The sequence below is a fragment of the Epinephelus fuscoguttatus genome, linkage group LG23, assembly GCF_011397635.1.
Source record: "Epinephelus fuscoguttatus linkage group LG23, E.fuscoguttatus.final_Chr_v1".
In the NCBI taxonomy this organism is placed as follows: Eukaryota; Metazoa; Chordata; class Actinopteri; order Perciformes; family Serranidae; genus Epinephelus; species Epinephelus fuscoguttatus.
Window position 1 is genome coordinate 30,689,272 of NC_064774.1, and position 25,031 is coordinate 30,714,302.

The 25,031-nt window shown below is 41.0% G+C and overlaps 1 protein-coding gene across 1 annotated transcript in view; it reads right to left on the reverse strand.

Annotated features, from left to right (window-relative positions):
• adam19a (ADAM metallopeptidase domain 19a) overlaps positions 1–25,031 on the reverse strand; it is a 275,264-nt gene that overhangs the window by 58,435 nt on the left and 191,798 nt on the right. The window contains exons 6-9 of the mRNA XM_049568017.1: positions 10,362–10,545; positions 4,181–4,246; positions 3,496–3,567; positions 2,987–3,153 (exon numbers count right to left, since the gene is read on the reverse strand). Of these exons, the coding sequence (XP_049423974.1) occupies positions 2,987–3,153; positions 3,496–3,567; positions 4,181–4,246; positions 10,362–10,545 (489 nt within the window). The remainder of the gene's footprint in view (positions 1–2,986; positions 3,154–3,495; positions 3,568–4,180; positions 4,247–10,361; positions 10,546–25,031) is intronic.

Here is a 25,031-nt window from a genome sequence, read left to right on the forward strand (position 1 = left end):
GGGAGTGGATTTCTGTTTCAATGCAGTCCCCAGTTTACCTACAAGGAACAGAAATGGTGCCAGCTTTTGTTCCTGGGTGTGTTTTGTGCAGGACAGGACTTCACTGCTGTCATCTGCAGGACACTCCCCGTCTCCTCTTTCTCTCTGTTTCTGTCTCTGAGCATCTCTCTGACTGTGCTCTCTCTATCCCCCAAAGCAGAACACTGTGAACAAAACCTAGCAAACTGTATCAGGACTTTTCATCAGCATTAGATGGTCACCAATAGCTTTGGCCCTATCTGACATGATAGCAAATTGTACAACCATGTGAAGTAAAACAACACAGGGTTTGTAATTAACTGTAATTACACACTTAGAGGGGAACTATAATGCCCCTTTTTTTAGCTTCATACTTGTATATAAGGTATAACCTAGAACTTTACATGCTTGAATGGTTAAAAAAAAACAAAAAAAAAACAAAAAAACGTGTTATATATTTCTCATACTGTCTGTGCTGGAACACCTGTATTCACCCTCTGTTTAGTGCCTGTGTCTTTAGTGTTCTCTGACTGGTCAGTGTTTCCAGGCCCCCCATGTCTTGGTGCATTGCACTGTTTTTTTTCCCCAAGTATGTTTACTCTAGTCCTGCCCTGCTGTGCTACGATTGGCAAATACTTGTCACGTTGAGACAGCGTTAATTGGTGTGAGCCTATCACAGCACAGTAGCGTGGGACAAGGCAAAAAGCGCAAAAATAACACCTGTGTCTCTTCACCCTCATTGCAGACGTGGAATGACTGTAATGGAAATAGCACCACTTTCTACTATGAAAAATCACCAATAAAAGCTTCTACACCAAAATCTTCACAACTGCACATTTTCCAGCAGGAATCTGATCTAAAATCAGGGAGAAGTAACAACATTGGATAAGATGTTTCCCTGACACTACCGTGGAGCTACATTTACTGCAGGATGTCTACGGGTATCAGACAGTTAAATGTAATGCTTTTTAAGGCCCTTGTAAGACACCTTTTAACCAAATTTAGGACAGATTTTTGGACATATCATATTTCACTTATTTAAGCATTGCAGGTAGCATACATGTGGTCTTGTGCAGAGGTAAGTGCTATGTAGGAATATGGTTATTAGAGTGAGTTAAGTCAATCTACATTTTGCCAACAGGTAAGTGCAAGTATGAAGAAAAATGACGGTATTATAGTTTACTTAAGTATTGTAACATTAGAAATATGGACTTTTACATAGAAAGGCTTCACTTTTTTCACATAAAAAATAAAAAAAAATGATAAATTATATTAGATATAATGTTTGTATTATTAAGACCTCACCAATTTAAATTTAAGACCACTGAATGACTTTTAAGTGACTTTTAGTGTGCTGGGAGTAGATGACCATATAAAGAAATCTGTCAGAACCTGACATCAGTATCAGTGCAGTTTCAAGGTGGGCAACCAAGAGCACTGTCATCAATTCAGTATCTGTCTTATGTTTCCCTTTTTGTTCCCAAGTTATGATGTTCAGTAATGGCCACAAGAACATTTTTGCAGAATATTGCAGAATATAAGTTGACCTTTGACCTGTTGGTTATAAAATGTCATGACTTTATCATTATATACTTTTGGACATTCGTGCGAAATTGTGCCATAAATAGCACATGAATTCCTGAGATATGGCCAAAAACATGTGAGGTCACGCTGACCTTTGACCACCAAATACTAATCAGTCCGTTATTAAGTCAAAGTGGACGTTTGTGCCAAATTTGAGAAAACTCCTTCATGGCCTTCACTAGAATGGGATAGATGCAAGGTCATGGTGACCTTGACATTTGACCACCAAAATCGACTCAGTTCTTATGAGCTGTTCTTATGATATGGTGTTCACAAGAATAAGACAGACGAGGTCACGATGACCTTGATCTTGACCTATGTCCACCATATCCAATAAGTTCATTGTTAAGTCCAAGTGAACGTTTGTGCCAAATTTGAAGAAAATATCTCAAGGTGTTCTTGAGATATCGTGTTCACGAGAATGGGACAGACATATGGACAACACAAAAACATAATACCTCCAGCGCAGAATGATAAAGAAATTTAAAGACTTGCAGCAGTGTGCCTGGAGTGGATGATCATATAAAGAAATCCATCACAAGTTGACACCAGCTAGTCTCCAATTAGGAAAAAAACAAATGGAAAGGAAGTATTCAGAACAGTCTGAAACTTCAGGTTTTTGCTCACAGGGATTACTTTTACATACGTTTACCTCTTTATTTTGGCCACATTTAATTATATATGTGATGGAAATAAGGAAAAGCACAACAGGTCCCCTTTAAAGGTATCCTGTGGAGTATTTAACCTCTAGTTGTGCTGTGGAGCAGTTTTTTAATGAGGTTACCATTTTGTTAAAATCTTGCCAGTGCACATGGGCAGCACACGGTTTCACACTATTCCACTGATCTACATGTGGCGTTGATGTGCCATGAAATGCAGCAATGTTGCAACGAAAGGTAATGACAAAGACTGCTAGCTAGTAAACATAAAAGTAAAGAAGACGGGATTTATAATGCTTGAAAAATCAGCTCTTCAAAATGATGAAGGATGGGAATACAACCTAAAACTTTTTTGCCACCTGGGGGCTGCAGAAACAAGTTGTAAACACAACATTGACCTTTTAAGTTGACTTGTTGGCAAACAAAGGTAACAGAGGTCGTTCCTTCCAAACTACAAGTGTATTTTCTTCCACCTTACAGTCCGTGTGTAACAACATTGATTGCAGACAGCAGAACTGTGGCTGAACAGATCTGACAGACTCACCAACTGTTGCTTTGCTACAGGGCCACTGTAGCTTAGGTGGAAATGTGTGAAAAATAGTGGTTTTGGCTAGTCTCCAGGAAATGAATGTAAGTCAATGTTAATTCCCCAAAAGGTATCTAATTAGACGTGTGTGTGTGTGTGTGTGTGTGTGTGTGTGTGTGTGTGTGTATCCATTGCTTACGTCAGCAGCTGGGCGTTGTCGTGTTTCTTGCGGGATTTCAGCTTCTGTCTCCACTGGAGGAAGGACCAGAGGGTGGCATTCGGCTCCTCCGTGACGATGCACTGATCCCTGTCGGTCCAAACCTCCAGACCAATCAGAGGCACGCGGATGTTTAGAGCCCTGTAGAACTAAATGCAGGAAAGAAAAACAACAACAAATATGTACCTGCAAACACACAGGTTTGTCCACACTCTTGTCATAAGCTGCCATAACACAGTCTGGTCACACAAAGCAATTTTTCCACCAATCTCCTTGTAAAGACTGCTGAAGGATGCTATTGATTAAATCCTGATGAGACTTCATTCAACAGATATTTGTGTACACTTTTCAATCACTGATTATTTATTTATCACATCAACAAAATTCAGAGTTGATTAGTGATGGATGACATATGTGCCAAGTATAGAACAATGTCTATTAGCTTGCTGGATGGAGCTGTGGTTCTGTTCTCTGGAGAACAGCAGCCTTACCTTATCCACATAATTGGCAATTTCCATGATCCTCGCCCTGGTCTTTTCATAGTCCTTATTCTGACGTTTAAACTGCAGGACAGGAAAGATAGGGGAGTATTAGTGGCATGAATGAGGTCAGCGGTCAAAAAAATAAATAAAATGTTAGAGACAGTTCCCTGCAGAGACTAATGACCCATGAAAACGTAACTTTATCCAACCAACCCTGCTTTACCATTTCTACCCCGGTCCATCATCATAATTATACCAATTACAGAAGGGGAGGACCAGTCTCTTATTGATCACAGTGTGCTGTTACCATGGCATTAATGTAGGAGACAAAACCCTAACTGACTTTTATGAAGATGTAGCGTCTCATCACTACAGCTTAGTGTCCATTCAAAAGCTCTTGCACCTTTAGATTCTACCTAAATACATGCCATTAAGCAGACAAATCCTTCCACCTTGTCTCCACATGCTTCCGCCTCGCTGTGACTATCATCAGCTCAGAGCTCTTAGTATGAAAGAGCTCCATTAGCTGGAAGGAGATAATTGTTTAAGATGTGGACCCAGTTTCTGTTCCAGTCTGTCAGTCGATGGCTGTCTGATGTCAGAGGACAAACGTGGCCCTCACCCTGGCCTGTTGTACACTGAAATACTCTGCTGTGGAATGAATACAGTAGGTGGAGAGTTACTGTCAGCTTACCAGTGTGTTGTCAGCCACTATGTACAGCTCCATGTACTTGGTGGTACCCCAGGTGTTCCTCTTAACCTGACAGGAAAGACAAAGGCAGGTGGGAACATGGTTAGGCACAAAGCATCCGTCTTATTGGTTTACTAGATTATACAACACTTTAATACTATGTTATATTGCACTAAAATAAACTATATTATACTGTACAACATCATTATCAATCAATGGATGATCTGTAACCCCATATCCTTTACAGGGCGTGGAGGAGTGGTGGTGCTAATAGGATTTCAGAAATACATAATTCACAAACAGACAGACTCAAAAGGGTTTGGTATATTAAAAAACACAAAATAAACTAAATTAAAATGAGAAAAACAAGAAACTTAATACATAAAATTTACATTAATGTAACATTCATTTTTTATCGAACAATTTTTAGTTTGCTATAGGTATAGTCAATAAGGCAGCACTTAATGTACAGACACAAAGTCTAGTACAGCAAAACAAAAAGTCCAATCTACAGTTTTTCTTGTGGAATATTGTAAGTTTGATTCCCATCACCATCCAGGTTCTCAGTGTACCTTGGTCTGTATACTGCAGAGACTGTTCTGCACTAACAAGAATACAGTACTGAATATAAAAATGTGGAATTTAAAAGAGTGATGCGGGCAGGCAGGTACTGGTGTCAGTATAGCACAGCGAAACAAAGCTAGAAACCAGACCTGATTATCTGACCACATAAAACTGGGTAAAATTTACAACTACACCGTCTGAAATTGGTACATAAAGAGGTGAAAAGCCTAATATGTATGAGAAAGCCTCCCAGTCATGCATGCTGTTGTGTTTATAAAGCTTTACGACTCTGTATATCCCTCCATCATTAAGCTTCCAGTCTCCTTATTCTTGATTACAGCCATTAGGGAAAGGCTCTGCTGTAATTAAAACTCATTGATTTACGTGCAGAGAGACTGCTGCCTCGGCTTGCTCTGGACTTAACACCGATACTGGGGATTGGAGAGAAATCTGTGGCACATCCACACAAACCCATGCACACACTGCATTGTTTATTTGAGAGGCAAATGGTGGCAAAAGCCTTGGGACTCAGTCTGGGGTCTGCTGTGGCTGGCATTTCTGCATAACAACCCAGGATTAATGGGTGGCAGTGGAGGGAATTGGGAAAGCCAAGGGGTACGGTGCAAGGGGGGAGGAAGATAAAGAAATAGGAGAAAAGGATGATGCCCTGGTGGAGAGCTGAGGGGGCTTTAGCACATGAGGTGGGGAGAAATATGGTGATGATGAACAGTTTAAAATGACTAAGAACGTAAACTGGAAAATGATAAATATGGAGGGAAATATGAGAAGAAAAACCAAAGAGTGACTGTTCGTCCCAGCAGTGGAGACAGATGAAGGCATAAGGGCCCACTGAGGAGCCTTTTTATCATCTCTAACTGCAGATGAGCAAATTAGACTTGTGTTAAGTTCTTCTGCTCTATAAAGGCACAGGAAATTGACTCATAGCCATGGCCTAAACAGACCTGAAAAGCTGAGTCAGAGCCATAATTCCCTCCATTTCCAGGTGGTGTGAGAGTGATTTTACACCCTAAAATAGCACTGAGACTTATTCAGTATTGTGTTTGCATATGACAAAGACCATTACCCCTGCAGAGCCAAATGTTCTCATTTGATTGGTGCTTCTTTCAGTTAGCTGCAGAATAAACCAGACCAAAAGAGAATCACGACTCAGTCCACCACGTTTGAGGTCATAAATTAATCACAAATGGGTATTTTTCTGTTTTTCCAATACACACACAGAGGTCGGTCCTAAGCGGGGGGGGGGGGGGGGGGGGTTCACATGCTCTGCCTACCCCACCAACACCAAACATATGTTGTTCTTAGCCCCAAATAATTCTCCACAACAGCTCACGAAAGAAGATGTCGGTGTTATAATTTCTTGTCATCAGTGAATAGAACGGAGGCGAGAGCAGACCAATCAGAGAGAGTTTACAGGAAAATATGTGGGAATACTCATGTCCTATTGGCTGACAGGTTTGTCAATTTTTAATTTGCCAAATTTACAAGAGGGGACGAATAATTATTAATTTGTCGAAGACAGCATTTCACAAAGTTTAACTGTGTGATTTTTTAAGGGAATGTAATACATTGTCTACACTTAACCATCATTCTGTAAATAACAGTTATAACCAGATGTTATGAGTTGGTATTATGGGATGGTAGTTTCAACAGTAGAGCCTAACACCAACAACAAAGCTAGTCTTTGAACCAGCTGCAAAGTGCAGCTTGTTGCAACATTCTTCTGTGACCAGAAGGCATGTTCATGCAACCCGGTCTCACTCCAAAGTCGTTGAAAACTGGTGCTTGGTCAGTGACTTCCAGTGTCAGACACAAAAAGCGGTCCTTTCACGTCGCCATGATACGCAGCTGATCACTATTTCATGCAGTGGGACAACAGCAAAAGTTAAGGCAGCAGAAGTCCGAGTAGGGTGGGTGGGTCCAACAACGACCTAGGAGGCGGGTTTTAGCTTCCCCTAAGATTGTAAAGCCAAACTCTGTTCTTTTTTCCTAAAACCAACCACGTGCTTTTGTTGCCTAAACCCAATGACTTGATTTTGTTGTTGAAGGAAAAAAAACGTCAACATAGTGCATTTATTTTAAAAGAGACTATATGCAAACTGTACATTTCCTGTACCCAAGGGTGATGTAGCCTCTGAAGCTGTGCGAAGTCACCTCATCAGCCGTAAGCCGGATGGAGGCGAAAGCCAACTCCTTCATCCGCAAATGGCTCGGCCGACCACGGTGCTTCTCAGCAGGTGGCCTGTGCGGATGGAACTCACTCCAGCTACCCCTGAAATCCATCATCCTGAGCTACAGGTAGGAGAAGGCCAGGCTGGTGATGGAGTTAAGGGACTCCTCCGACAGGGCAGTGGCTGATGCAAACGCCAGAGTTGAGACTGGAAGGAAATGGAGGGAAGACGAAGGTGATGGGAAGACTGCAACATCAATAAGTCGTGGGCATGGTCCAGACAGGGTGGGCAGGCCTCGGATGGAGTGACCCACCCATCCTATGGTCCAAGGCAAGCAGGAAGGAAAGGAAGGACCTTGTTGTTGCAGAGATCACCAGGATTGAGCAGGAGGAGCTCAGAGTGAGGTCTGTGGCACAGGGGCACAGGGGCAGCAGGGGCGGTGGACAACTTGGGAGGGTGTCGCGAGCCGAGCAATCAGCTGGGCAGAGTTCTGGAAACTGCCACAGGCTTGGCTAAGTCTCCTCATTAGGGCAACAAACGGCACCCTCCCGAGCCCTCAAAACCTCCACCAATAGCTTGGAACAGAGCAATCCTGTGACCTCTGCGGGACCATTAATGCCTCACTCCAGCATGTTCTGTCGGGCTGCAAAACAGCACTGACACAGGGTCGGCTCAGATGGCGGCATGACCAAGTGCTCAGGAAGCTGGCAGAGGTGCTGAAGAAAAGTCGGCAGGAGGCAAACTACCAGAGTTCATCAGAAAGCTGATGCAGGATCTACTTCCTCAGGCAGGGGGAACCCGCAATGCATACCAGCAAGAGACCAACCGCCAAGCTATTAACACCAGGGGCAGTGTGGAAGATGGAAGTAGACCTGGGTAGGCAGCTCCAGTTCCCACAGTAGATATGCAGCACCACCTTAAGACCAGACGTGGTGCTGTGGTCTGCAGCCATGAAGTCAGCAATACTGATCGAGCTGACAGTGCCATGGGAGGAGGGACTAGGTGAAGGTGAAGTATGCAGACCTGGTCATGGAGTGCAGAGAAAGTGGATGGAGTGTGAGGCTGTACCCGGTGGAGGTGGGAGCCAGAGGCTTTGTGGGCAGATCAACATCATGCCTGCTCAAGGACCTGGGACTACGTGGAGCCACACTGAGCAGATCCACCAAAGAGCACTCTGAGGAAGCTGAGAAAGCAAGCCATTTACTCTGGCTGAAACGATGAGACAAAGCTTGGGGACTAACATCCAACTAGGTTTTGCTGCAGGGGGTGTCAAGGAGACGTCCCTGTTCACTGCCCCGCCACCAGGAGATGTTCTGGGATAAGGGGCGAAACGTCAATGAGCGGTGGTCCCCAGCTGAAGACTCTGCAGCAAAACCTTGCGGTATGCAGTCAGGTGTAGGCCTGTGTCAGGGAAGAGGACGCCCCTGCCATGCACAGTCCACCACAGGCACCGTTGGAGGTGCGACAGGCCTAAGACCCAGCAAAAAGACCACCTCGCTGTAATGAATAATGAACACGGGAATGTATTTTGTAAAACTGACAATGCATGTAACAGGCAGAAGTTGACGTGGCATCCCAGAACGGCAACAACCAACGCACCCAGGGTACTTTGCATGTCGAATCTCAACCTGGAAGGTCCATGACCAAATCTCAGTATGTGTAGAGGTCAGAGTGAGAATGTGTTGGTTTGTGTGTTTCAGGTGGGAAGGAATTCTTTGTCACAGAGGTCAGCATGTCCCAGAAGAATTCTGTTGACTGATTGGTTGCAATTTGTCGGCTGCAGAATCGTAGGGTCATAGCTTGGAGCAGCTGCCGCAGCTTCCCATACACATTGCATGGCAGCTTGCCATTGGCTGCACTTAGCTCCTGCTTGGTGTGTTTTAGGTGTAACAACTGGGTATTATAGGTTTAGGCTTATTTTCTCATGTTTTGTGGCTAAGTAACTAATGGGAACAACAGTTTTTGAAACTGGTCCAGTATTGATTGAGACCGCAGCAGCCGGCAGCCACAAAACGGGCTATATTGTCACCACTTGGGGCAATTGAGCACCATCAATTTACGTCCAACAAAACTTTTTTTTTTGGCCACTGACAGACTTCGATTGATCTTCTAAGCATCTGACAACATGATGGAAAGGATCCCTTCACAGATAGACCTGTTTGTATGCGAGTAAGATCCTGTTTGTTTGACCACCAACAGCCCCAAATGACTATCGCCAAACTCACCAGACATCTTTCAAATAAACATTAATTTTAGTGTGTATAAAGCCAGCGTATTTTCACATCTAACTGGGTGAATTAAGGTTTAATTTCAACCAAATCAGAGTTGGTGATTTTTGAAACAGTGGAAAAGACACACCAAGATGGTTTTTGCATGTTTTATTATGCTTCTGCTGACTTTGAATGAAGCCTGTTTTACAATGATAAAATTACAGTTTTTTTTAAAGGGAAGTTGGTTTGACAATAGCAACTTTGGGACTGGTTGAACAAAAGGGATCTCACTCTTTCTAAAATGTTGACAGACAGTAAGTGTAATATTTTGAGCCTGTTAGTGACCAAAACAAGCAATTTTAGTGGATATAAATGGGTGGCTCATTTCAAAATTGGGTTCTACAGGTACTGTATGTGGTGATGGAGGTCTGGGCTTTGGTGCACTGCACAGATTGTCAGTTGGCATTAGAGTTGCCTTGAAATGAAATGATCAGAGAAAGGAGATGATGCTGCAGAGAGTAGTTGTTTCAGACAGTGAATCCAGTTTGTGTTCAGCTGAATTACTGCACATCGGTTTATTCCTTAAATTGTGACATTTTTCGACAGAAGTTTGTAGCAAGTTTCTGCTCTCTTCCCTGGGCTCTGTGTGCTAGTGTGACAACATCATACAGTGACACACAGCGACAGCACCCTTCAAAACAGGCACATACTACACAGACCTCTCTAGTCTGTTCCCAGAGCTGTAGCCTCCAGACATGACTCAAGTCATCAGGTCTATGACAACAGGTGTCTGATGTGACTCTACTCTGACTGAAACATGATTATTAAATAAACCTTGGTTCATCGAGAAAGGCACCAGGAGGGAAATATGGATTTCTTTTGCATCTTAATGACATTAAAACCCTTGAGCAAAAGATGCTACAAGACACTTTGTTTTTTTGATGTGGTATTACAATAGTAATCATTTTTCAGATGCTTCTGGAACAGTATCTTGGGAAATCCACTTGTGTGTCTTTGGATGTACAGCAATGAAATTGTTATTGATCTTTTCATCTGTGTTTGGGCAAGACAGCAAACAAATGTATTTCCCTGTTAGCTGACTCTTTCTTTAAAGTTAGTGTTGAAGACAAAATTGCAGTATCACCACACTATTTATCTTTATATCAGGAAAACACCCTGCTTTTCTAGCAGATGAGTGTTGTTGGTGTGTGGGGGACTCACTCTGGAGTGAAACGGTCTGAGCAGGTCGGGGATGTGGTTGGACTGTGTGGTGTGATGGCCGTGCCCACAGTTTCCACCTTTAACTGGCAGTTCCTCTGTACTCCACAGTGAATGGTAGTGAGGATCCACACCAATGATTGGCTCCAGGTAGTAGGTGTCACTTGAATTCAAGGATATCAGGCCCCTGGGTAGAGGGAAAAAAAGACAGGAAGGAGGTAATGCTGGTGAGCTTGTGGAAAACACCAAAACAAGGTAACAGGTACAGTCAGTATTTATAGGACTGCATACAAATAATGTCACATCCTTTTACACGGAGAGGCAAGACAAAGAGTTGCTGTGTGGCTTTCTGCATGTCAAATAAACTTTATTATATATATATATATACATATAGTTCAACCTGGACCCCACTTTCCCACATTTTGTGTCCAAGTGAACAACAGGAATAACAATTTAAGCAGCAGCCAGGCTGCAATGGAAACACTAAAGGCATGTTTGCATCGTCAATGTACATCCACTGAAAGTGCTTGTTTTGGTCCAACTGACTACAGTATACATGCAGGAGTAATCTGACTACCAATCACATTATCTCTGTGTGTGAGAAATTCAATTTAGAATTATGAATTCACTCAGACGAACATGTTTGCATGTATTTTAAAAGTTTGGTTTTAGTCGGCCTAAACAATAAATCAATTTTCTCTAATGTCATGTATATGTACTTAATGACAGGCTCAGATTGTTACTCTGACAAGAAAATGGATAGGACCCCTACAGAGACAGACCTTTTTGTTACAGAGTAAGATCCTTTGTATTTAACCAGAAACAGTCTGAGATTAGTTATCATCAAACACACCAGACTCCATTTAAATAAACAGTATTTTTTATCATCATAAAACATGCTTGATTCAAAGTCGACGGAAACAAAATAAAACTCACAGAAAACAACATGGATTGTCTTTCCACTGTTTCAACAATCACTGGCTCTGGTTTGGTTGAAATAAAATCTCAATTCATCCTGTAAGACGAAAAATATACTGGCTCTTTACACACTTAAATAACTGTTAATTTACACAGGGTCTGGAGGGTTTGGTGATGGCAATAGGCTTTGTGCACCAGCTCCACTACTTCCTGAAAGGAAGTAGGCATGATACTACTGGATTAAGTGATTAATCAGGTGTGCAGCACACCCTGAACACACCTGATTAATCACTTAATCCAGTAGTATAGGACAGGAAATACTCATGCCTACTTGGAGCTGGTGCACAGAGCCCATTTCGGTTGGTTAAACAAATAGGATGTAACGCATTATCCAAATGGTGGTAAAAAAAAAAGAGCCTCCAAGTACATGTAGTTCTTGAGACTGCAAATCCCTGCATGATAGTGTTATATCACATTGTTAAAACATAGGCCACTGTTGATGAGTAGCGTTAGCACTGCTATACTGTCTTGAAACGTGCATGAAATTCATTAAAACATATTGCTACTCTATCACATCATAGTGTTAATGGCTGCAGACCACTGATATTATGGTATATTTAATTAATCATACCTATGGAAAATGTATTGTGAGTTTAAAAACTGCAATTACAGTACAGGCTGGGGAAAGGGACTGTCTTCCCCTTTCCTGATTTCGCCCTCACCATGTTCCCTAACAGTGACCAGACAATGACTGAATCTATAGGGTTTTCTTAAAATGTTCAAGTTCAACTGGCCCCAATAGGCCGAAAAATGATTGCATCTTAAGCACAGTATTTTACTGTCAACAATGAAATGTGCTTCTCACGAACAACTGGTTTTAAGGTAACTGGCATTTATTTTTTGACCACCAGTGGGTATTATAAATCCTAGCATGGTCTGTTCACCAGTGTTTATCAGTTGACTATTCCTCCAAACATTTATAAGTGCACCAGCGAAGCAATGTCGTCTAAAGAATTCTCCCATACATCCATACATATGTCCCATGTTCACCCATTACACTGACTTAATGCCACCTCTTCTATATTTGTTTGGTTACCTGCTGTAGCTGTCCTCTCCCCCTTCAGCTACTTTGAAATTGGTTCAAATGTGTTTTTCTTCTCAAAGGCTACAGCAGAGTGAGGACACATTGCAGGGTGCAACAGTGAATTATCACCAACTACCACAGCATGACTCAGGGAAGATTACTGTTCATCATTCTGCCACTGGATTCCAGCTCCCCCACAGAACCCCTCCATGGACTGTGAACCATGGAGTGGGTGCTGTGCTCTCTAGTATTACACTGAGCATCGTGGGTTTGTGTGACATAGACATGCGCTAAACACTGTTAAATACGTGTCTTTTAGGCTTGTTACACAAGAAAAAAACAACTGCACAATGCTATAATTTCACTGCATTCATTAGTCTATTTTCTGAAGTCTAAGAAACAGTTACAGTTTATGTCAGTTGTTTCTTGAGGGTGTTGCTTGCTTTGTATCCACTGATGTACAGACAACTATCACAAACAGATCACTTAATGCAGAGAGTGGTCAGGGAAGCATCAATATGGATATTTTCAACCGATAATTACCTGCTTCTCATGGTCGATAACTGATGTGATAACCGACAATTTGCTATTTTTGTATTTTAAAAAGAAGCGCATAACCTGTAGTTTACGTGCACCTGAGGGTAAGGAAGGCTAAAATGTAGTGAGAAAATATGGATGATTAAATATTCAATAGCTCTGACCCAACCAAATCAAACTGACATCACTATTGTTAACACAACAAAAACAAACAACAGTTGTGACTCTTCCATACCTGCCAACATTAGGCTGTGAAAAAGAGGGAGATTTTCTGGGTATATTCTGATATTGTCAAATGATCTATCCTCAACATTCCTTCCCCCCATCACCCTACACTACAGATGAGCATAATAAATACAGACCAGCGTTATTGTGTAATTCTCTGGTCTATCAGTAAAGCGTATAAACTACACTGCAGAGTGGAGTCTCAAACACTGACAGCTGACTCATATGAACAGGTTAAATGCGCATTGGCAGGTCTGCATTACATCTAGTGAATGGAATGTTTATATCGTCATGCTGCATTTTTATAAACACATCCAGGCGTCATCTCACCATACCACAATAGACTAGCCTACAACTACCAGAAGAATAAGGATGTGTTACTGATTCACCTCACACATTAACACTCAACTCGGGCAAACAAACGTCTGTGTGTCACGCACACGCGAAGCCAGAGAGAGCGGTGCTCCAGACTGGGTTACCAGGTAATGATACAAATGATTGCTACCTTTAGCATCACATGGCTAGCAGTTATTAATAAGTTTAACAACAGAGTCTAGCCGTTGGATGTAAGCAGCCGCAGCTAATTAGTTTCTGCAAACAGTCTGGTGATGGTCCTTCAGCTCTGGATCTAATCGGTGTTGGGCGGTCAGAGATCAGACCCCTTTGCGCGATCCTGTTGTCTTCCTCTGAAAGACTATGAAAGACTTCCACACCACAATATGTTGTGTCCTCTAGACTGCGTGCTGCAGTTGTTGTTCTTCTCTGTGTTTATTGGTGGCTCGCAAAACAAGTTGTGTCAGGTGTATAGATGCTGCCCTTGTTAAGTCCATGAAAGCAGGCTGGCACCATTTATCAGCTAGAAATATGTCCAAATATTAACATGTCCCCCCCAATGTTCAGATATGCCCAAAATGTCCCCCCAATATATAACTGAAACTGAAAAACAACATCATTGCTATTCTATAGGGCAGCCTTGTAGCCCAGGTTCTGCCGTTTAATTTGATGTGCAACATCACTATAATCTTCGTGATCAGTGCATTGTTTCACACTGTGTTTGCAAAGTCATTCTCAAAGTCCCCCATTTGGGGGACTTCCAGGTTTCCAACAATTTGGGCAACCCAATAACAGAAGGTCAAAATACATTAAAATCACATGTTTAACAGGGAATTATTCAAACTTTTCCGGGGGGGGGGGGGGATCCCAGGTAAAAAATTGTTCACACTTCAGGGCTACAGCCCCGGATGTTTTCAACTCCTCAACACCCCTGGTCCCCCTCAGTGTTGACTCCATGGCTACAGCCTTGATATAAACATATCAAAACATGTTGTTAATGTTATAAAGTTGTCGCGGTTAGGTTTTGGCAACAAAATTACGTGATTAGGTTTAGAAAAAAGAAAATGTCTTGGGTTAAAATATGCAAGTTCAAGTACTTACATGTAATTCACGTAATTACATAAGAGAACATAATATAACAGACAACGCAATGAATGAATGTCATGTCATGTAAAAACATCACATAAATGAGGTAAGGTTAGGTAAGGTAATGCATGATAAGGTGAGGTGAGGTAAGGTCAGGTAAGGTAAGGTAAGGTAAGGTCAGGTAAGGTAAGGTAAGGTAAGGTAAGGTCAGGTAAGGTAAGGTAAGGTAAGGTAAGGTAAGGTCAGGTAAGGTATGGTAATGCAATATAACATAATGTAAAAAAAATATTGCGTGAGTGACATCAGTACACAATGACTGTACATAAATAGCATAACATTAAAACAATGGTGACTTCTGTTTTACACGGGATGCAGGTACCTAAGTTATGTAACAATATTAAATTCAACGACGACTTTGGGTGTCACACGGGACATAGTGATACTTAGTGGTACCTGAGTGATGTAACGTAACGTACCGTGAAAACCAACGGTGATTTTGGGCTTCACACGGAAAGTAGGTATGGAAGTTACTCAGTGTTATGTAACATTAAATTAAAACAACGGTGACTTTTGGTTTCACATGTGATGTAGTTGCCTAAATAACCAACATTTAAAACACTGACTTTTGGTTTCACACAGGATGTAGGTACCTAAGTTACATAATGTTACATTTAAAAAACGGAGACTTTGGGTTTCATGAGTCTTAGTTGCCTAAGTTACCATTAGACGAAAAAAACATTGACTTTTGTTTTTACTTGGAACACAAACTGGGTGAAAGTCTTCACGCCAGATTGTTGATGCACCTTTGAACCTGGACATTTGGAAGAGGTATAAACACTTTTGCCTTCAGACATGATCGATGACACTTTGTACAAAACTACTCCAATTCAAACATACCTAGGCTTTTAGCCTAGTTAGCTAGGCTACTGAAAAGTAGCCAATGGATGCGTTTGCCAGTCTCCATCTGTTACATGACCCTGACTTTCCACCCCGCACCAGTCCCCTGAGAATATGCTTCCCTTGACACAGTGTTTTTTTGACAAGTCTGCCAGCTCCACCTACGCAATTTCCATACTGAGGTCAGACAGAATCTGATTGGAATTTTTTCACTCCTGTTGTTTATTTTCTGTTCTTACTTTGATTTGGAAGATCATCATGCTTTAATTTCTGGAATTACAGTTACTCTAACTTAGTGGAGGTTTTCAACAGAAGGTATAATGTTGTAATGGAGTCAGTTAGTTAGCTGTGGGCTACACATTGAGGCCTGTTGTTTGTTTTAGCTTATATTTAATTACACGGTGTTTAATTGGTAGCATTACAAGAAGCAGAATTCTGAATTTGCTATTAGCAGCCCCTGTTTGCATGTACCCATGGATAGACAGATGGCTGTCACTGGATTACTCTCATACTCAAGGAGACAGAAAAATATGATCATTCTCAGGGACATTGTGCAGTTATGAGGAGTGTCTTTTTCCTGTATGATTTCTAAGCAGATTTATGGACGTTATATGTGACGGATCAGCGATAATGAGATAATAACTGGTGATGCTAATTGTAGCCACTGGCGCTTAGAGTTTTAAAGTACCTTAATTGCTGCTGCTGCAATGGCTGATGAGAGCTGCTAATCAGAAATAAGTTGATCAAACTACAATAACTAACTTTCCGTTGTTTTCAGGACACCTGTCTTGTTCACCTCACGCAGTACGATTGCCTCACGTCTCTCCCTTTGTGCCCTACAGTGTGTTAACAACATGTTAATCCCTGGTGGAAATGTTCTTATTAATAAGATCTGCTTTATGTTAAAAAAGGACATTGATTAAATGTATGGTCTAATCAGAAGGAGGTCGAAATATGAGGAGACATATGGTTGAAGTTAAGTCCTCTATGTCTCCTGACAGAAAAGCCCTGATGATGAACAGTGCAGCCAGAAGAATTATTGTCCTAGACAACACAGAGCAGTAAAAAGGCCATTTCAGGCAAAGAGCGTCATTCTGCAACAGTTACTGTCTGGGGAAACATCCAAACTGTGTGTGTGTAAGTGTGTGTGAGAGACTGAGAGGCTCCATCGATTCCTCTGACACATACTTGTGTTCTTATGAAGATCTACTAACTACATTCCCTCAGTACACCCTCATCCATCACACTGTCTCAGACACAGATGGTGTCTGACCTCTGACCACTGATAGGTGGCTCTCTTTATTTCTGACCTGTAACCCTAACCTTCTACCAGAATCCTAAAGGAGAGGCTCCAAACTGAAGATCACTATCCTGAAATGTTAGTTTCACCTTGAGCTTAAACTTAAACTCTACAAAAACTCCAGTGGGGCAAGGAGAGGGCTTAAAAGAGAGCAAGCAATAGTCTGAGGGGCATATTCTCAAAGAATGGATTGTTGCTGATAGCACCATGAGTTGTGCTTCACTTGCAATCACTATCTGCCCCACCTCAAGGTCTAATTGACAAAAGATATTGTTCTAATGATAAAACAGGGCAAACAGGTCTATAAAGTTTTGTAGATGACTGCAATGTGCCCTTTTGTTGCGTGTGATTGTAATTATCCATGTGGCAAAGTATAAATGTTGCCTTTGTGCCAAGAACACAGTTGGCAGAACAATGGAGGGAGAAAAAACAAAACAAAAAAGACAGCAAGCTACAGTTCCTGAATGACAAGATACAGAGACAGTCCTCGAAACTTTAGGCAAGGAATTTAAACATGACAGAAAGACATGTATTTTGGTCAGCCATGACGCCCTTTATATATGCACGTCCGTTAACTAACATGTTCCTAGAAGATAACAAACTTGTGCGCAAACAAAAAAACCAAAACAAAACAAAAAAAATCACCTTTTGGGACTTTAGAGGCTCAGTAAGTCACTGACAATGTTGCTTATTACATACTTCGTCCCACCACTGTCAAGTTAATTATTTGATTGTAAAATGTCAGCCTCAAAAATTAATATCAGTCACACTCTAATATAAATAGTATGAATATCTTATAATTGATTAATCATGCATTTATTTAGTAGACCTGTCACATCAAGGTTACAGTAACAGTTTACATCCATGTCCAGGGCTGCCAACTCTCACGCATTGGCCGTGAGACACACGCATTTGATTGGCTTCACACGCTCTCACACCACACACCCGATTTCTCACGCTGAAGTGACCGTCTGAGCCAAAACAAAAGAAGTCCTTGTTTCAATGTGCAATATACCTCCCGACCGCTACATTGGATATTGGTGGCGCTGTGGCCCAATTGACACCGGGATTGTACTCAGAACAAGGAGAAGAAGAAGAAGAAGAAGAAGAAGAAGAAGAAGAAGAAGAAGATCGATTTCCCCCGCTCTTTTCAGGTATGTATGTTAAGTCCTTGTGCTCTTAAACTTTAAGTAACATTTGCATATTTGTTTTTTGTGTGTTGTGAGATCATTTAAAGGCATTTCGAGAGCTTTGTACATATTATTTTGAGGTTTCAATGCAGCTGTAAAAGTATACTGTACGTTGATGCCTAATTAATTTTGTCTGTTTTATCTATACAAAACCATTCCTCTATGCTGCTTTATAATTATATATTAATTACTGTATATATAGTAGTATATACATGGCTCTGGATGGAACCCTGTCATCAATAATGACAATAAAGATGGCTGGCCTGGAGTCCTGCTTCATGTGGGAGTCCTCATCAGAAATCATCAAGGCCTCAAAAAAGGCCACAAGCAAGTACAACAAAGCACACAGATCTTAAAGACTTTGACAGTAGCCTCCCTATTTTGGGAATTGTTTGTGTAAATGGCTAAACTTTAATTTAATTTTTTTTTTAATTTAAATTGGTATTAGCTCGGGGCGGCACGGTGGTGTGGTGGTTAGCACTCTCGCCTCACAGCAAGAGGGTTGTCGGTTCGATCCCGGGCATGGCAGCCCTTCTGTGCGGAGTTTGCATGTTCTCCCCGTGTCAGCGTGGGTTCTCTCCGGGCACTCTGGCTTCCTCCCACAGTCCAAAGACATGCAGATTGGGGACTAGGTTAATTGGTGACTCTAAATTGTCCGTAGGTGTGAATGTGAGCGTGAATGGTTGTTTGTCTCTATGTGTCAGCCCTGCGATAGTCTGGCGACCTGTCCAGGGTGAACCCTGCCTCTCGCCCGATGTCAGCTGGGATAGGCTCCAGCCCCCCCGCGACCCTCAAGAGGATGAAGCGGTTAGAAGATGAATGAATGAATGGTATTAGCTCCATGTAGTTTGGGGATGTTCAAAAATGTCACAATAACATAGCTTTTGGGGGTTTTCATTTTTATTTAAATGTTTCTTGCATGATGTTGCATATCTGTTTACTATTTGATGACTTTATTTTTATACAGAATCCCAAAGTAAACATGCACAAATTTGAGCCATGCTGTGTCTTGCGTCTTACTGTTGGGTCAGTTAGTTCAACTGGTATGGAAAATGGTATATTAAAAAAAAAAAAAAAAAAAAAAAAGTTTTTGTTGTATGGTAATGACGCTGAATGGGCCATAAAAAAAATTGCAGTGTATGTGGCAAAATTTTGGTTGGCCCCACCAAATCTCACTGGATGCAGGACTTTAAACTGCTATTTTCATGTTCTTATTAATAAGTCAATTTTGTTTTAACAGCTAAAAATATAACATCTTTGTGTCAAATGTGTGTTAACTGATGAAACAGTATTCGGTGTATATTGTGGGCTACTTGTCCACTGGATGGCAGAATTCAATTCGAGTAGCCTACATTGGGAACAGTGCTTAGTTATCAATTCTGAGTCTGTTACTGATTTGCCAGAATTCTTTCATATTATATAAAATAAATGTCTAAAGTTACTTGTTTTTCGTCTGCCTTATATTACTGATTATTACTGAGGTCTGCTGCTGAATTCAGCGTCATGTTTCACTTGTCTGATTTAAATAAGTCAGCAATGATAAAAATGTGTATTAAGGCAAGCAGAGCATTAGCTGGCAAACATCACATTTACTCACTTTACAAATAACATTAACAAAGAATTATGTAAATTGTTTGCCTCATGTATTACTCTGTGTTTATGAGTTGTAAGAAATCATCTTTTAGGAGTAAATGTTTTCTGCAAGCTAGCTTGGGCTCTGTTAAATTTAACAATATGCTAACAGAACAAGGCAAGCTAACTGCTAAGACGCATGGTTAAAAAGGAAAACAACCAATGCTCTAAAGGCCCGAACATACTTGGGTGGAACGTATGCAGAACGGACTCCGCGGAGGTCCGCGTGGACTCAAAGCGGACGTCCGCAAGCCCTGTGCACGCAAAGCTCAGATTTTACGACCGCACGGACTCCGCTCCGTGCACCAGTGACTGCTCGGCATGTATTTTTCACATTGCAGGGATTTTTCATGGACATTTTTACAGGAAACGACAACGTGGAAGTGCGCTCTGCTAATAGTACGCCCGAGTATGTTCGGGCCTTGAGGTGGCTTTCAGAGATGACAAAGGTACAATCATGTTACACTGTTTGAAGTGTAACAGGTGGTCTGTTCCACATTTCACTCTAGAAGAGGATTAGCATACCGTTAGCATACCGTTACAATAGGAAAACGCCAGTTCCAGTTCACCACTGGAAGCCGTGCCTATAGACTGTTTCACTGATGCTCTGTTGCTAGGGCAACAGCTTTGGTCCCTGTGCACTTCCTGTCAGTTACTGCATTAACAAACATTCTAGCAGGAAGTACCAAGAGACCCATTAGAATGTTTATGTTGTCAAGTTTGAAATGGTCTATAATTTATGCAGTATCATGGGGCTAGGAATAAGGTGGTATGTGGCAGTCACTGGGAGTTCATGACAGTATTTATCCCCCCTGCACAAAATGAACTGTCCCAAATACTAAATTGAAGTTGCCTAGAAGATGTAGCCTACTCACTAACAAGAGCCCACATTGGCCAACACAGTCGCTACGTCAGAAAGGCGTGTGTATGTTAAAACCAACCAATGGCATGGAAGCTTTAATGCTCTGAACGTCCTCAGACACATACATGTTCTTGTTAACAGGGCATTTTCTGTTGTCTTAACGCACATTTGATGTGTTAAGACGTTATATTTTTACCTGTTAAGATGAACAAATTTGACTTAGTAATACGAACATCAAAATAAACATGTAGAGCCATATGGCTTTCAATCAAGTCAGTATCTGACCAAATGTCTCCCCTTCTGTTTCTGAGTTATGATGATGTGTGATGGCCAGAAAGGTGTTTTTTCACAGAATATTATGATGCCACGGTGAAGTGGCAAGTTGTATCTCATTAGATAAAAACAGGGGCTGACAAAGTTTTTCATTCATTTCCAGTTGAAAAAGGAAACAAATCGCAATATATGTTGTCACATTACGCAGCATATCGCAAACTATTTAGAATCACAATAACATTGTATCCCAAACTAAGTATCTTGATGATACTGGATCAGGGGGTCTCTGGTGATTCCGACCTCTATAAAACAAAGTCTTATTGTGGCACCCAACAGATTCTGCAAGCATACACCTTTCTTGAATATCCATCTTTGTCCTGACATTGACAAAATAATAGTTTGTGCAGGTTCTGCTCGCTATGGTTCAACATGCATTTGAAGTTTGTATAAAAACTATTTCACCTTGTCTGTGAACATCATGTCAGAGTTGCTGTTTATTTTAGAACAGACACAAAAGGTACAAAGAGAATCAAAATGTTTTTTGTGAAAGGATTGTGCTGGCTATTGTGTTCATTCACACTGCTGATCGTGTGGGCACAGCAGAGCTCGGAGCCATGCTTTTTGAGAAATTACAGTTGTTTTTTTCTTAGGTAATTATGTGTCCAAGGCTGTTTAACAATTCCCCCTAAAACCATGTAATTCACCCGAAGTCTAAACAGAACACCTCGTTATGGCATGAAAGTCGCTGGCAGGGAAAATGAGCTGGGAACTGCAGGGCAGGAGTGTAAATGAAAATATACAGAACTGCTGGAGGACTGCAGATAAGAACAGAGAAGGGTCAAAGCTGAAACCTCAACAAAAAGTTCTGATCCCAAACTTTATTATCCTGGCAGCAGGAGCCTCTGGTAACTGGCAATTTTTGCAATCAGGAGATTTTTCTTTTGCATAATCATCAGTTCCCTGCGAGTACCGCAGGGTCGTGCAGTTTGGCCATTCCAAAGAAAAGCCTCAAATCCACAGAGAACATGAGGAAGGTATTTCAAACAGCACTGCAGCTGCAGCACAATAAACAGTCTCATTAAGTTACTTTTTACAACTCTTTTATCCTTATAGAAACATCCTATGCATTTACCAGGAATCAAATCAAAAACAGTCATTCTCACAGCTCCTCGTTAAAATCCAGGACACTGTTCATGCTGTAACCATGATCTCATAGTGAGAGCGATGGACAGTGCAGTCATGCTGTTGTTTTCTGAAAGATGTTGTTGATTCATAGTTTATGAAAGCACTGTTGCCTAGCAGAGGACATGTTCAAAGATGTCAGAGCAGAAAGAGTGATAGCTCACAGAAGAACACATCACCCTTCTCTCCGCTGAATCAAACCAAACCTCTTTAATTTTTATGCTGATTTTAGGTGCCCTCTGAGGCAAAACTGTGATCTGTGTATTGGGCTTTACAAATAAAATGGAAGTGAATTTGTTTCCTTTCACATCTTTCTGACATTATTATGTTATGCTATTATTCTGCCTTCTACAGAAACGTTTACAGTTAGTACTTAAAAACCACTCTGTGTTAATAATTTATGAGCCTAAGAAGAACACATGCACATGAATAAGAGAAGAGTCAGAATAGATGAGTTCAGTTTTTCTTTTCTGAGCGGAAACTGTTCAGTGCCAGAAAGACAACATGATGCGTGTTGTTGATGCAAGATTCAAAGCTTGCAGCTATAGGAGGAGACCTCTGCAGATAATTCAGCTCCTGATAAAAACCTCCTGAATAATCAACACTGAAAAAATTCTAAACTGGAGAAGTTTCAGCTGGTTGCAATCGGCAGTCCTCACCACTAGATGCCACTAAATCCCCCTAAATCTTACACACTGCTCCTTTAAATAGGAGATAAAACCTAAACTGTATTTCCGCTTCAGAGGCGATGTAGAAGAACTAACTTTCCTTTTTTTCTTGCCGGTGGGCCCCCTCTCTAAATTCTTTTTCTTTTTACAGGTTTGTCAATGCAGCGCAGGTGGAATAAGTGATCAGTCATTCCGATCAGAGCCGATCAGATCAGGTCAGTAGATGAGAGGAGCAGCTGCTGTAGAGGCAAACTTTTAGACCCAGTTCACTGAATAGTTAAGTTTTACTTTGACTAACTGAACAGTATATATATTCCAACAGTGCTCCTCATAAATGGTTCAGCTCCATAAATAAAAAATCACAACGTGGCAGCAGATGTTTTAATAGTGGCAGGCATCACAAATAACTTAATGTGTGGGAAACCCTGATAATGCCATATCCTGATGGATATCAATATTGACACTGATCAATATGGAATAAATGGTTGTGATCATATTTTTTTGCCATTATTGGAGGCCTAGTGTAATTAAACAATATAGTTGTACTATGTCATTGAAATAGAGGTTACCATTTTTATTGCATACCTAATAATGTTAGCAATATTTTCCTGTCACACTGAGTAACTTTACTTTAATCTTAGGGGCAAAATGCAGTTATTAACTTTAAAGGAAAGCTTTCATCATGTGTTTATGCATGTTTATATTGCATTGCAGCAGCCTGTCTAAAGTGATGATCACATACCAAACAACTATTCACTACACTACACTACTATGCTGTTTGGATGAAGGAGTGATGATAATACAGACTGTGCTTTGAATTCCATAAATAAAGCTTTAGCAGCAGATGACAGATGCTCATAAGAGACTTGAGACTTGACTTGGAATTGCAAAAAGTGACTTGTGAGCATCTATGCTATTGACCCAGCGTAAACTTTTCCAGAGCATTCAGCCACATATCACTTCCTATGATCATCTTTCACTGATGTAGACAGTGACAGAGTTGAGGTTGTTAGTAAGTGGACCTTGAGTTGGGGTTATTTTGACAGTACAGAGAGCTGCTCTCACCATCAGAGGACCATATTTCCTATCAGCTGGGAACAACATCTCATTTGAATGAAAATCTGTTTGAGGAAACACTCTTTTTGAAAACTATTTTGGATAAACATCCATTTTATGAAATTTACACATTTTAGCAGCATCTCTCCCAGGTGCCTTATCCTCAGAAGATAGCCTATTTAAATTCACTGTATGAATAACAAATAAGGCAATGCATAGAACCCCATTACTCTCTGAGTACTGTGTAAATCGTTTCCATAGGAACAAGTATCAGCAATGATTTCCTGCCTGATTCTTAGTCTTATTTATGACTTTTTAAACCTTATTTCCTAACTTAAAGCCCTCCTATACGTGTGTTTTGTTCTGTTCCAGAACAATCCTGGTGAAAAATGGTGCAGTCTATGATACTTTTAGTCCACTATTCTCAGTGCCCCCAACTCAGGTCCATATTGGATGACAGCAGTGTGTACTGTTTGCTATATTGTGTTTTTTAACACAACCACTGGAGGCACCAAAGTCTGAGTTCTCACATTTTCAATTTCTACACACAGTGGTTTTGAGGAGTAAATTAAGCTGGCTCTAAAACAGTTTTGCTCGCCTCTCTGACTCAAAGTCTCAAGTCTGATTCAAATCTGACCACACCGACCCTCACTGATGGGTGTAACCACACCAAACAATCAGACATGACTGAGAGTTTATGAGGAGATCAGCATGTAAAGTTCTTTATGTGCCTGAAAATATTTTAATTGCAAAAGCAATGGATGAAAAATATTCAGTATCTCAAAGAAACAGTTAGTTCTAGTGATGTGGTTGGAGCCCTTGATATTACAAAGACGCTGGATGGTTTTACACCTAAACTGCAGCATTAAATTTGAAAGTGGGAGGAGCTTGCATTGTTACTGTGTGTTTATGAATGTGTCTGTGTCACTATGTACACTATGTATGATTCTTGTGTGGTGCACTAATTTCAACAGGGTAGTGCTGTCTCAAATCATGTACTTTTTGCACTTACTGGAAGTTTTACCCACCTCTTCTTCTTTTTTGACTTCTTCTTTTTAATCAGGGAATTGCAAACGGACTGTGGAGCATTATTGCTAACATTTAACCGCTATCTTTGCCCACACATAAATCAAAGCTACACCACAACATCAGTGCTAAAAAAAAAGGGCTGCCACAGCCAGGAGGATGTTAGCTAGCTAGCAAATGAGAACATTAGCTAGCAAACTAACAGATACACAAACAGCTAATGTTAACTTGCTGGCTAATTAGTTGGCAAGCTAACAATAGCACTTGCATTAGTGTTCGCTGTACATCATCATCATTACCCAACATTACACAATCATTACCAACAAACATTACTGACAGCTTCTATTTGACAAAAGTATTGGTACTTAGTGCAAGAAATATGTGTAACTAGCAGGCTCCTCATT